Raw genomic sequence first — 13,980 nt, 5'->3', positions numbered from 1 at the left:
CCGCCACCACTTTTCGAAGGTAAATACCTCGGGGTGGGGCGTGACGTCAGGCTGCCCGAGCCCTCCGCCGGCTCCTTGGGTTGCCACGCCCCCTGTGTCTTGCGCGACGCAGAGGCGCTCAGGGCAGTCAGTGTGCTGCTGGGCGCGCGGACTCGTCTGCCGCGATCACTCCAGCCATGTGACTGGATCCGTGACTGGATCCCGGTGCGCCGGACCCGAGCCCGAAAAGTGAAAGCCTCTCGAAGGAGGAGGTCCAGCGGACTGACCTGCGGAGGGCGGGCGGGGCTGACATCCCCGGGCCGAACCGGATCAGCCTAGTGGGCAGTGCCCGCCCGCCGCGCCTGGCCCTGCAGCCTGGACTTTCTTCCGCTTTCTTTCGCCTTCTTCAAACATTCCTGGCTGCCTCCTCGACGGGGCACTGGGCTGGGTGCGGGAGCGCGGGCAGAGGCGCTACGCCTCCCGGAGTTTCCCCGCCGCCCCAGACTGGCGATCACGCGGCTACAACGGTACTGACCGCACTTACTGGTTCGAGACGGTGAGGGCGCCTAGAGGGAGGCGCCGCCACCTCGCGCCTCGCCTCGGCCCGGCCTTGGTGCCGACGGCCGACGTCTCCCATAGAATCTCAGGCGTAGCGGGAGAAGGAAGCGAAAGCAATTGAGAAACCGGCTGGACGTCAGGCTCCGGAGCACGTCTGGGAGTCAGACAGGGCGAGGCGGGCCCGAGATGATGCTGAGCTGGGAACTCCAGATCCTCTTGCTCCTACTCTTTCTATTGTGCCACACTCCTCCAGGTTCGTCAGGGGCCCGGCTGGTGCCCAGATACCGAATCCGGGGAAGGGGATGGGGGGCACGAGGGCCGCGGGGTTGAGTTGAATAAGTGGGGAGCCAGGGTCCCCAAGGCAGCCGGGGCAGGGGGAGGGCCAGCTGCCTGGGGTTGGGGACGGGCTGGGGAACACCAGGGCCCAGGTGTGATTATGGACGTGTTTGGGGAGTGTGATGTGTGAGTTGAGCCCTGGGGGTGGGAGGGGCTCAGATCCCCGGGTCTAGAGGAGAGGCTGCAGTGGGGCTGTGGGTTGGAGGCTAAGTTTACCGCTGCGTGAGCCCCTGAACCTGGGAACCTGTGCTGACCACCTCGGTCCCGCTCAGGCGATGGCAATGAAGGTAGCATCGCTGGCAGTTGTCCCTGTGATACAAGAATTTCTTCCCACTCCCCTCCTAACGATCAATACATGGGACGTCTCCGAAAATACCTGAAAGTCTATCAACGTTGCTCTTCCTACGTCAGGTAATCTCACCCACCCCTGGGAGCGCAGAGCCTCCGGGTGCCTCCAGGACCCTCTCTGGTCAAACTTGAACTCCTTCTGGGAGGACCCCTAGTCCCTTCTATAGTCCGCATAACATTAGGTTATGTGTGCCCTAATTCTCCACACCTTAGTTTCCCTGTCCCGCCTGGAATTTCCCAGTCCCGGCAGAAACTGCTGAATCTTGGCAGTGACCTCACTTCTTTGGAACGAGGAAAGAGCTGAGAAAGTGGGGGGAAGGAAGGGGGGGCGGAGATTGGAGACACAGCTGAGACCACGTCCTTCCTTACAGGTTCCAGCTACCCTTGGGAAGTGTGTGTGGAGGCAGCAGTGACCGGTGGGTCCACGAACTGATGCGCTGCTTTGATCGTGAAGGTGAGTGCATTCTCCCTCCTCCCCAGGCTCTGTCTCCAGGGCTCGGCCGCCTCCACCTTACACTTTTCTTTGCCTCAGCCCTTTCCCCTTTGACACCTCACATTCCTATTCTGAGTACTTTCACTTAAGTCCCTGTTTACCAGAAATCACTCACCGTCACTTGCAGGATTTTTGCCAATTCATCCTATCACCTGTGCACTTACTTAATGTTTCCCTTGAAATCAAGGCACTATTTTTATGTTCCAGTAATTTATTATGGAAATTTAAAGACATACATAAAAGTTGAAAGATTTGTACAGTGAACATCCATATACCCACCACCTAGATTCTAAAATATTTGATTTTTATATTTTATGTGTGTACGTAATAAAGCAAATATATTTTATATTTTACAATATCGAGTCTGCAGCATTTTAACTATATTTGCTCTATTGCGCGCCCATCTGTCTATCCATCCCTCTATTCCTCATCAACCTGCCTAATATTTTTTGGTGCACTTGCAAGTAAGTTGCAGGGTTGACTATACTTTATCCCCAGACATTTCATCATGTATATTATTAAGGAGGGTTTTCTATTTTATTGTACCTTTTTTTTTTCTTTTAAGGTAAAATTTACAAACAATGAAACGAATAAATCTTAAATGTACACAGCCACTTCTGAAAAACTTAATGGCAACTAGTCCTAAGCAGGAACATCTGTGAAGTCACAAATTTGATATGCTGGTTGTATTTTTCTCCTAAAATAAATACACAACCACTAAGACACAGAGTGTTCTTCCAGGTCCCAGCTAAAGCTGTCTTCTGTAGTATTGGTGGTACCCATACTGCCCTTTGGCTACGTAGACCTACCTTATTCATTTACTCTTCCTGGCTACTCTGGCCTTTAGTACTAAAATTATCCCTGCTTTACAGCTGAAAGAAATGAATCCCAGAGAGGTTAAGAGACAAGGGGCAAGGTCACAGCTACTTTGTAGCAGAGCCCGGGTTCCAACCCAGGTCTCGCCCCAGTGGTTCCATGTTGTGGTTTGCTCACTTCCATCTCCCCATGTTTCCCCTCTGCCCCTGCCTTTCTTTCCTGGCATTTAGCTGTTCCCTTGATGTTCTCCTTGACCCACTACCCTTCCATCTAGTTCTTCAGCTTATCCCCTCATAGCCCTGATTCCTCACTTCTTGCTTCTTCAGAATGTGGACGTGCTCATGCCAGGAGTGTGGCCCTCCAGGGACATGTACCTCCCCGCAGCACCCAGGTTCCTGAGCCCACAGAAAACACACCTTCAGCCACGGGCACCCCCGCACAGAAGTACCTGCCATCCACCCTGCAGCCTACCCAGCAGCCCACCCCTCCAGAAGGAGCACCTTCATTGGACCAAAAGCTCATCCACACCAATGAGATTACCACTTACACTTCGGGCCACCGTCTGGGGGCAAGGCCTGGGGCCAGGGGGAACCAGAGGCAGCTGGGAGAGAATGTGGGTCCTGCAGCTGGGACATCAGCCATGGTGCCAGTGCTGTCCCTCTTGGGCATCGTTTTCCTCCTCACTGGAGCCCTGCTCTACATGCTGTGCGAGAAGAGGAGGAAGCAGTCACTGCAGTGTCCTACAGGTAAACTGGGCCTCTGAACCCCTCCTCCAGGGATCCAGAGGCTCCTTGGTAGGGATCCTGCCCACAGTAGCTCTCAGGCCGGCAAATGTGGAGGCTGCCTGCACCACGGACAACAGGCAATGAGGGGAGAGTCAGCCAGACTACAGAATGGGGAGGGAGGGAAGCCACCATAGGCCCAGGGACCAGTGCATGGCCTTCAAAGCCAGGCAGTGCTTGAGCAACATCAAGATGGCAGCTAGAGCAGACGAGTGGGAGATGAAGCGATGGAGGAAGGTGGGAGCTATTCGTTCAGTTCACACATCTTTATTGAGCACCTACTGTGTACCTGATCTGTAGTCAATGTTTTGGAATCTGATTCCCCAGTTCAAGCTATCACCCCTTGCCCCCCACTCCCCCCGCCCAACTTCCCTTGATCTCAGAACTCATCTCTCAATTTCTTTATCTTTTCCAGATTTGCACCTTCATTATGTGCGTGTGACAGCAGACGCCAATGCTTAAAGAATGGAAGCTTGTGAGGGCAGATTACGATTTATTCAGTATCAAATGCACTTAATATACTAGAGCAATCCCTGGCACATGGCAGGCACTCTCTACATATTTGTCGATGTTTAATATACAAATAACCAGCCACTGGCCTCTCTTAGACGTTCCCTCCGTTTTTTTTTTCTATGCTGTAATGTAAAATCACCTCTTATACTAGATATCTTGTACAAATTCTATATGTGGATTTTTTAACTACTAAAGCTTATTTTTATAATTATTGACTCTTCTTTCTGCAGACATTGGTCTCATGCCCTTGCCCCTTACCATGATTCCTGGCTTCAGCTTCTCTGCTGATGGCCACCTGACACCTTCCCCCTCAGCGCATCCCCCAATCCCTGCCAACCTCCTTGTCCCAAGTCCCTTGTGTCTTGTCCTTGTCTCTTCACACCACAGCAGTGTTCCTCCCCAACTTCAGCCCTCTCCCACTTTCCCACCCTCCCTCCTCAGCAGCTGCCATACAGCCTGGTTTTACTTCCTCAACCCCTTACATCACCCATATATGCCCCAATGAGAGTCTGAGCTCCTTGTTTTTAGTGTTACTGTTTTTATTATCAAAACCCTTAGTTCTCACTTTATCTTTTCCAGTGAACAAAAATGTGTCTTCATTGGTCCAAGTCTACCAGAAGCCTGGGGCAGGGACCTGAGGAAGTGGATTGGGTGTCTTGAGTCTCTGTCTCCTGTCCTGAGTTTGTCAGCGCTCGGTGAAGTGCATGGCAAGAGGAGCCAGGGCACAGCCAGGCATGGGCTTGGTCTTTAAGGTTCTCCATTCCCGCCTTTTGTGCCTTCGTCCTCATGGCTTCTGACCAGCAGCACATGTACGGGGCAGCCCATACTCTCCAGGTTCTGTCCTGGGGTGCAGGTGGAGCTCTCCTTCCAAGCTTTTCACCTGCTTGGCCTAGTTTTCCAGCATCTGCTCACAGGTTCGAGCCACCTCACTGAGCTTGAGACGAGCATAGTCCACTCGCTTCAGGGCCATCTGACAGTCCTTCCTCGAAGAGTAGCTGGAGCCCTCATGGGGCTGCCCTGTGGCCACCTACAGGACATTTAGATTGATCAAAGAAGCACCCCTCCCCTTTCCCATCTCCCCAGCCAGGCATCAGGTCTCTTGCCTCATTTCTTCCCTGAGTCTGAATTTGCTATGCCACTTGGTTAGCTGGATTACCTAGGGCCTATCACTGAATTTCTGTTAACCTCATCTGTAAAATGGGGATGACAGTAACTAACTACTTTCTGGAGTTGTTATAGGATTAGATAATGCAGAGTAGCACACTGTAAAAGTTTAGTAAATGGTAGTTGCTGTTATAATGACCTCAGAACACTTCCAATCCTGTTCCTTTCCTCAGGAGGTAGCCATCTGGGGCTCCATACCCTTGAGGTCTGGTCAAGTTTCTAAGAGCATATCCTGTGGCTTTCGTATTGTTTACACACCCTCTCCCAGGACTTCCCCATCCAGTGGCTCATGTGATGCAACTCAGTGACAAAGGAAACCTACCCTGGAAGGGAGGGGTCCTGCCAGGGTCAACAGGCCTGCTGGGTAGGGCTGGTCTTGCTTAGCTCCCGAGACCAAAGCTCTGCCCGGGACTCCTGAAGGCTAAGGCTAAGGCAGTGAGCTGGGCGTGTTGCACGGTCCAAAACACACACACACACACACACGCGTAGGACGTTCCAACACACACACACACACACCTGAGTGAGATAGCGGATCTGAGCCGACAGCTCCGCCTCCACGTGCTGCACCGACGCGGTGAAGGCGGCTGCCTGTCGGTCTAGGAGCCGTTCATTGGTTTTTTCCTTGGAAAGTTCCAAGATCACTGTACCTGCCGGGATGGAGAGTGGGCGGGGCTCTCCGGAGACTGCCAGTATAGCCGCGCCCCAGAGCCAGCCCCACCCACCCCTGCACCCACTTAGGATCCCTCCCTACCCCACTCTCAGTCACCGGTCGGCGCATGTGCGCACGGTCGGTCTAGCTCGCGCTCTCGCTGCCGCTCCTCCTCTGGTCGTCGTATCCCGAACCTGCATTCTGAAGAATGGCTCCAATTTCCCGTTCGATGTCTTCCAGGGCGCGTAATCGCTCGTTCGCCAAGCTGTAGGTAGCCATCGTTACTCCGGGATTCTCTCCTTTTGCGAAATGCTGCGGAAAAGTGCCCGGAAATGGCTGTCGGTTTGCGCCCGCGCAGAGCGCGCCCCTTAGCTAACACTACAGTTCCCGGGATGCTCAGCACCGTCTCGCCTTCTCGGTTCACCTGGTGAACTACAACTCCCAGGGTTTCCTGCGCATGCCCAGGTCTGCGCCACCACCGCGTGACCACCTGTGGTAAGAGGCAATATCGAAATATTCACGCCTTTCAACCTGTCCACCTTTACGACACTGTCTTGTGGTCTGTGTTTAATTTCTTCTACAAGAATTTAGTGAGCGTCTGCTGGGTGCTAGGTGATGATGGTGGGAGCGCTGGGGTATTACAGACTGGACAGCCATGGACCCTGTGTTTGCCTATCCCACTCCGCCACCTATCGGAGCCTGGGGAAAGCCGGACTTGGTGAGTGTGACCTTATTCGCCCTAGCGATTCCCCCTGAGTGGGAGCCCTGAAACACGGACTGTCAGTATATTCTGAGAAGCTGGCTCCTATCAGCCTTTTCCCTCTCTGATCGTCTATTTACGTGGTTGGCTCTGGGGATACAAAGGTGAGTGAGGTGGACTCTCACGTGATAGTGGGGTAAATGTTTCGTTAGGGCTACGCCCAGGGTGTGTCTCTGGGAACACAGAGAAAGGATTCTGGGAGGAAATCCTGCTTGAACTGAATCTGAAGGTGTAACCAGGTGGATGAGAGCTTGGAGTGGAAAAGGGGAAGGCACAGGCAAGCGCGTGGTGGTGTGAAGGGGCTTACACATTGGAAGTCCAGCAAGGGGTTCAGTTTGACTGGAGTGAACGCAGTGTGGTGGTGGATAGGTGTGACTGGGGAGACTGGAGTGGGGAACCAGATCAGGAAATGGCTTGCAAGCTAAGGAATTTGGACTTTATTTTGAAAGCATTTGGGAGCCTTTGAAGGATTTTCAAGAAGTGTATTCTGACCAGCTGTACCTTTTAGGGAAGATCAATATTTACAGTTTTTGGAAGATTGAGAATGAAGCCAGTTTGCACAGAGTTAGCAAACGAGTGGAGACTTTCAGTTAAACTTGAGAGATCTAGCGTTTAACTTCACTCCTTTACTAAATCCTAGGAAGATAGCAATAAAGGGATTTTAGAAAGGAGTCAAGGAGAGAGAGGAGTTAATAGCAAAACTTTAAATAGAAACTGCAAGACAGAAGAGTGTGTGGTAACTGATTTAGCAGTGAAGTAATTAAGCCAGCAGTGAAGAAAGCTTAGAAGCAACTCTTTTTAAAAATTTAATTTAATTTTTTTTTGAAATATAGTTGATTGGCTTAGAAGCAAGTTGATTTACCCTTAAATCAGTGGCATCACAGTACAGCTGGGCTGTAGGTAGTACTAAAATTAGGAGGATTATTTGAAGTAGTTAGACCCCCCTATCTCCTCCTTTATATTCTCATATATCTTGGCAGCTACTCACCCCCAATTCATCAGATTGCTGGAGGTTTCTTGGTTGGAGATGGAAACCAGAGAGTCTTTGGCATGGAGGGCACCTGGGCATGACTGTATTTAAAACAGAGATTGAGTGAAAGTTTATTTACTGAATGGTGGTTTCTAGAACTCTGGCAACCAGGCTTTTACCTTCCAGGTCAGAGACTGGAAGACTCTCATCTGGGGAATTTGACTATTCAGAGGAAAGATCTAAGAGTATTAACATCAGGGGTTCTCCAGCAAAGCAGTTAGCCGGATCACCCCATAGTGAAACCCACAGTTGATAAGTCCCAACTGTGTCCACAGATCTTCTAGTCAACTTCTTAGCATGTCACCCTTAAAATGAGCAGACAAAAGATTTCTAGATGTTTGCAGAAACTTTCTAACATGGAAGGCAGAGACCAAAATAAACAGAAAAAAAACCCCAAACAAACCAAAAAAACCCCACCTTCGATGACATAGAGTAAAACTTAAGGAAAAAAAAATATTGACACGCTTAGGTCAGAGATACTATAATAAAGGATTGAATCCAAGAAAACACACTTGAAAAATAAAACCATGAGGGAAAGAATGAAAAATCGAGCAAAAGGGTTGAAAGAGAAATTGAAGCACTCTCCCAGCAAGTAAAGCAAAAGAAAGAAGATGGCATATAGGAAAGATGATGTGAGAAAATTAGAGAATCAGTCCAGGGGGCTTAAATTCTCTGAGAACAGGGAAAACAAAGGGAAGAAAGGACTTGTGTTTCTAGATGAAAAGGACCCATCAAGTGCCCAGCATCAAGGCACATCGTGAAATACCAGAACACTAGTCTCACAGAAAAGGGTCTTGCAGAAGCTTCCAGAGAGAAAATAGACCAGCAATCAGAATGGCCTTGATCCTCTGAATACTAACACTCCACACCAGTGGAGCAGCGCCTTCAACGTTTTTGGGGAAAGTGATTTCCAATGTGGAGTTCTGTACTCCAGCTGTAGTAGGGTGAAGGCTAAAAATGCAGTGGCTCAACCAAATAGAACTTAACTTTTTCTCAGAAAACAGTTTGGTGTGGGTAGTTCAGTGTGCTCCACAAATCAGACCGAGACCAAGGCTAGCAAGCAGTGCAGCTCTGCCATCCTTTAGGCTCTTATGCTCAAAAGTATGGTCTTCAGGCCACGGCATTGGCATTACCTAGATGCTTTTTAGAAATGCAGGATCTCAGGCCCCACCACAGACCCACTGCATCAGTATCTGTGTTTGAAGGTCCCAGGGGATCTGTATACACAGTATACTTTGAGAAACGCTGCTTTTCCCTTCCAGGTGATCTGTATGCACAGTAAACTTTGAGAAATGCTGCTTTGCTCTGGGACATCGCTGTGTGCAATGTCAAAACTGGGTTGCTGCCCTCCGTGGGTTGCAGCTGGCAGGAAGGCAGAAGAGTAAATATGGAGGAGGCACACCTGTCTCGGAGGTCTGGCTAGGGAGTGGCACATATAATTTCTACTCACATTCCTTTGAAGAAAACCCAGTCATGTGGTCTTACCAGCTCCGGGGTTCTGGGAAATCCCGTCCTTACCTAGCTATTGTTCTAGCACCGTGGCAGAATAGGTTTTAGGGGATATCTAGACTCTCACAACAGCCCAACTATCAATAACGAAAATAGAATAAGGACATTTTGATATGTACAAGGTCTCAAGTTTCTCTTCCAAGTACCCTTCTCAGGAGGTGACTAGAATTAGACCCTAGTCAGAAGCCTCCTGGAGAGAGATTTTTCAAGGAGATGGAAGAGATAACATTTGTTTTGTTTTGAATGAATTGAGAGGATACCCAGATTTTTGGAGGAGAGTATAGAGCAGAATTAGTGATAAATGAGAGAATAAGCAAATTTTTAAAATGATAGCTATTCAGGGAAAACAGTTGTGCAAGAAGAGAAAGGTAATCATAATAGACCACATGACGCAGCTATGGATAACATTTGCAATAAATCCTGGATGTTGATCTAACCCCAATTGATAGAATTCCCTTGGGAGAGCTTCCCATGTCGGGGCGGGGGGGCGAAAGGGCGCTCAGGCTTCACCTTACATGGCAGGAAGCCCATAGACAACGCTTAAAACAAAAATCAAGAAGTAGCAAAACAAGCATGTTGTTTAGAGATGGAGGTAAATGCCAAAAGATACATCGAACGGAGGTGAAAGTAATTACCTCTGAGGAGAAGGAAATTGCAGGGGGAAGGAATTTACTTTTTCTTGTAATAGCCCTTGTAGTCGTATCTGACTCCTTCAACTATGTGGATATACAGCTTTGAAAATAAAAATTAAATAAACATGAAAAGCAAGAGAGGAGATAGACTTGACTGTGAAAGAGCCCTGAGTGTGGAGGAGTGTGTTTTCTTTGGTTTCCTGCCTTTATCCCTCCCTTTTTCCCTCCTTCCCTCCCTGCCTTCCTTCCTCTCTCCCTTTCTTCCTTTAACGGAAGAGACTTGCACGGGTCTATTTACCATGGAGGAAGAACCAGTAGAGAGAGGCAGAGTTTGAAGAGATGGGGGCGGTTTGATGAATCAAGGTCTCAGAGGAGGTGGGAGGGGGAGCGATCTGAGCACAGGTGGAGGGATTAGCTTCGACCTGGAGGCGGCACCTCAGCCTTGGTTGTGTAGGAGAAACGGTGTCGATGTCGGTGCTTGCTTGTCCGTAGGAGGTGGGAATTAAAAATCATTCATCCCTCAGAGCCTAATCTCTGTGAAGAGCGGGAGAAGTCACTCTGAATGTGAGGAAGGTTTAGAAAATTAGTGAGTTGGATGGGAGCAGGAATAGGAGGTGACCAGGGACGTGGAGGGGGATAGCGGGTTATCAGGTGTTGAGGGCCCAGCTGAGGTTAAAAGCCATAGGTTTGTAGTGGCCCAAACCCATACCCAGCGCCTAGCATGGTGTTGGCACCTAGGATGCGTTAAAAATATTTGTTGGATGAATGAGTAAATACGTGGTTATGTGATTTTTCTCTGGCAGTGCCTCAGCAGCCCCGTGTTGGAGGGGACAAGGGCGGGGTGGTGGTTAGAGCCAATAGTGGGGTTTGAGAGCAGGTTTTGTGAAAGGAGGAACAGTTGAAGGTGCTGATGGGATAGTGGTTGATGTGATGATCCTGAAGTTTAGTCTGGGAAGAAAAGCAAGTGTTAAATTGCGAGAAAACAGAAGGGCCAAGAGCTTGGTGACAAAAAACCAAGAAGTCATTAAAAAAAGTGATTATAATTGACTACATATTAAATATAAAAATTATGAATTATTAAAAATACCAGAAGCAAAATACTTTGAAGCTAGAAGTGATGGTTGCACAACATTTTGCATGAACTAAGTGCCACCGAATTTTACACTTTAGAATGGTTAACTTGGGACTTTCCTGGTGGCACAGTGCTTAAGAATCCGCCTGCCAATGCAGGGGACACTGGTCCGGGAAGATCCCACGTGCCACGGAGCAACTAAGCACGTGAGCCACAACTATGGAGCCTGTGCTCTAGAGCCCATAAACCACAACTACTGAGCCCACGTGCTGCAAGTACTGAGCCCTTGTGCCACAACTACTGAAGCCCGTGCACCTAGAGCCTGTGCTCCGCAACAAGAGAAGCCACCACGAGAAGCCCGCGCACCGCAACGAAGAGTAGCCCCCCGCTCACCGCCACGAGAGAAAGCCCGCACATAGCAACGAAGACCCAACGCGGCAAAAATAAATAAATAAAATAAATAAAATGGTTAACTTTGTGTTATATGAATTTTACCTCAGTAAAAAGAAAAGAAAAAAAAGCTAGGAACAAATTCAGAAGACAACGTGGGACGAATATGAGCAAAATAAATGACAAAGGGTTAATTGCTTTACTATATAAAGAGTTCTTAGGGTACTTTTAGAAAAACAACATCAACCCAGTAAATCGGGTTCATCCTCACTCATGACCAAAGAGATGCAAATTAAAACTAGGGTGATACCATGTCATCTGCTTGATTGGCAGTAATGAAAAAGGCGCTCACCCTTTTTTTTCTCATTTTTTAAAAAAGCTTTTATTGAAGTATAGTCGATTTATAATGTTGTGTTAGTTTTAGGTGTACAGCAAAGTGATTCAGTTATATGTATACTTTTATATATATATATATATATATATATATATATATATATATACTTTTTACATATATACTTTTTTTTTTTTTGGCCACACTCTGTGGGATCTTAGTTCCCCAACCAGCGATCGAACCCGTGTCCCCTGCAGTGGAAGCGTGGAGTCTTAACCGCTGGACCACCAGGGAAGTCCCTGTATACTTTTATATTTATATGTTGGGTTGGCCAAAAAGGTCGTCCGGGTTTTTCCGTAAGATGTTACATAAGATGTTCTGTAACATCTTGTGGAAAAACCTGAACGACCTCTGTAACATCTTACAGAAAAACCCAAACGACCTTTCTGGCCAGCCGGATACTTTTATATATATATACTTTTTCAGATTCTTTTCCACTATAGGTTATTACAAGATGTTGAGTGTAGTTCCCTGTGCTACACAGTAGGTCCTGTTGGTTATCTATTTTATATACAATAGTGATGCTTACCCTCTTTGACCCACCAATTCTACTTTTTTTTTTGACCACGTGGTGGTTTGTGGGATCTTAGTTCCCTGACCAGGGATTGAACCCGGGGCCTTGGCAGTGAAAACAGGGAGTCCTAACCACTGGACTGCCAGGGAATTCCTCCACCAATTGTACTTTTAAGAGTTTGTCCTACAGACGCACTTTGCATGTGCAAAAAGACATATCTTCAAGGATAATTATTGTAATACTGTTTGAATTAGCAAGAGTGGACATCCTTCATGTCCATCAATAGAAAATTGGTAAAAGTAAATGACATCTAGGCAATGGAAAGCTAGGCAACTCGTTTTTAAAAATATATTTTATTTATTTATTTATTTTTGGCTGCATTGAGTCTTCGTTGCTGCGTGCAGGCTTCCTCTAGTTGCGGCGAGCGGGGGCTACTCTTCATTGCGGTGTGCGGGCTTCTCATTGTGGTGGCTTCTCTTGTTGCGGAGCACAGGCTCTAGGTGCGCGGGCTTCAGTAGTTGTGGCACACGGGCTCAGTAGTTGTGGCTCATGGGCTCTAGAGCGCAGGCTCAGTAGTTGTGGTACACGGGCTTAGCTGCTCCGCGGCATGTGGGATCTAACCGGACCAGGGCTCGAACCCGTGACCCCTGCATTGGCAGGTGGATTCTTAACCACTGCGCTACCAGGGAAGCCCCTAGGCAACTCTTTAAAAGAATGAGGTAGATCTATGTGGATTGTCAAAGGAATGTTCTCCTAGCTGCATTATTAAGGGAAAAAAGCAAAGCGGAGAAGGGTGTGCATAGTGTGCTACTATCTGTATTTAAAATAAGGGGGAAATATGTTCCTATGTATATGACTGTGTCTGAAGAACGTCTTTGGAAGAGTAATCAAGGAACTGCTAATAATGATCGCCTCTGGGAATGAGAAATGGGAGGCTGGGGATCAGGGGCAGGAGGGAGCCTTCTGTTCACTCTTTACTGTTTAGATTTTTTTTTTTTTAAGCCACGTGCTTGTTTTACTTAAAAACATTAAAAACGTGAAAAGCTAAAAGAAAAAAGGCATTGTTTCTCAAAGCGTGTGCTAATTCAAAATCCCGATTCATGGATTCTTCCTGGGATCGACTGAATCAGAATTGGGGAAGGTAGAAGCCTGGGACTCTGTGTGTTTATCATGTACCCCAGAGGATTCTGATTCACCTGAAAAAGTTTGAGATCCACGGGCCAAGAGCTCAGAGGTCAAGGAGCAGGTTCGTGGTTGTCAGAGGGATGATGCCGGTTCCTTCACATGAAGAAGACCAGGGCGTGCAGGGTAGGCTGCTACTGTGGAGAGGTTAGCAAGGTCATTGGCATTTTGGCAGCACTTAAAGCCTGTGGGTAAATCATGATTTAATTAGATGTCATGAGCCGTAACATAGACTAAAGGCCTGTATGAGTGGCTCCATTTGCCTCACCAGCCTCATCTGGAACTACTGTGCCACTGGCTGTCTCTGTCCCAGTCCCTCTGGCCTCTTTCAGTCTCTGAAATGTGCTCTGTTCCCTTCTGCCTTCACACGTGGTGTTACTTTTTTTTTTTTTTTTTTTTTTATGGTACGCGGGCCTCTCACTGTTGTGGCCTCTCCCGTTGCGGAGCACAGGCCCTGGACGCGCAGGCTCAGCGGCCATGGTTCACAGGGCCCAGCCGCTCCGCGGCATGTGGGATCTTCCCGGACCGGGGCACGAACCTGTGTCCCCTGCATCGGCAGGCAGACTCTCAACCACTGCGCCACCAGGGAAGCCCCTGGTGTTACTTTTGCCTGGGATACTGGAACTCCTCCTTGTCTTCCAGTACTCTGCTCAAAGGTCACTACCTCCAGTGACATCTTCTTCCAGCCCTAGCCTAGATCAGAACTCCCTAGCTCCTGCATTTCTCATTTGGAGCACAGATACTGCAATGATTTAATGTTTGCTTCAGTCACTGCCAACCCTATACTATGCCTGGCACATAATAGGGGTTTAAATTAAGATTGTTCGTGGAATGAATGAATGAGCCTTAAGAGAAAAAGGAG

At 48.4% G+C, this 13,980-nt stretch overlaps 2 protein-coding genes across 2 annotated transcripts; one reads left to right on the top strand and one right to left on the bottom strand.

Annotated features, from left to right (window-relative positions):
* The first annotated feature begins 115 nt into the window (after positions 1-115).
* CXCL16 (C-X-C motif chemokine ligand 16) lies at positions 116-4,033 on the top strand. Its single transcript, XM_032617329.1, has 5 exons — positions 116-790; positions 1,146-1,284; positions 1,593-1,675; positions 2,857-3,276; positions 3,728-4,033. The coding sequence occupies exons 1-5, from the start codon at positions 724-726 to the stop codon at positions 3,772-3,774; spliced, it is 756 nt and encodes a 251-aa protein (XP_032473220.1). The 5' UTR covers positions 116-723; the 3' UTR covers positions 3,775-4,033.
* A 319-nt stretch (positions 4,034-4,352) lies between these two features.
* Positions 4,353-10,826, bottom strand: MED11 (mediator complex subunit 11). The gene is made up of 3 exons (XM_032617333.1): positions 5,833-10,826; positions 5,506-5,636; positions 4,353-4,852 (listed from the first exon to the last, which is right to left on the bottom strand). The coding sequence occupies exons 1-3, from the start codon at positions 5,915-5,917 to the stop codon at positions 4,715-4,717; spliced, it is 354 nt and encodes a 117-aa protein (XP_032473224.1). The 5' UTR covers positions 5,918-10,826; the 3' UTR covers positions 4,353-4,714.
* Between the last annotated feature and the right edge of the window lie 3,154 nt (positions 10,827-13,980).

Source organism: Phocoena sinus, chromosome 20 (assembly GCF_008692025.1).
Source record: "Phocoena sinus isolate mPhoSin1 chromosome 20, mPhoSin1.pri, whole genome shotgun sequence".
NCBI classification, from domain to species: Eukaryota; Metazoa; Chordata; class Mammalia; order Artiodactyla; family Phocoenidae; genus Phocoena; species Phocoena sinus.
Note: the sequence above shows the minus strand (reverse complement) of the source record. Positions and strands in the feature narration are given on the sequence as shown.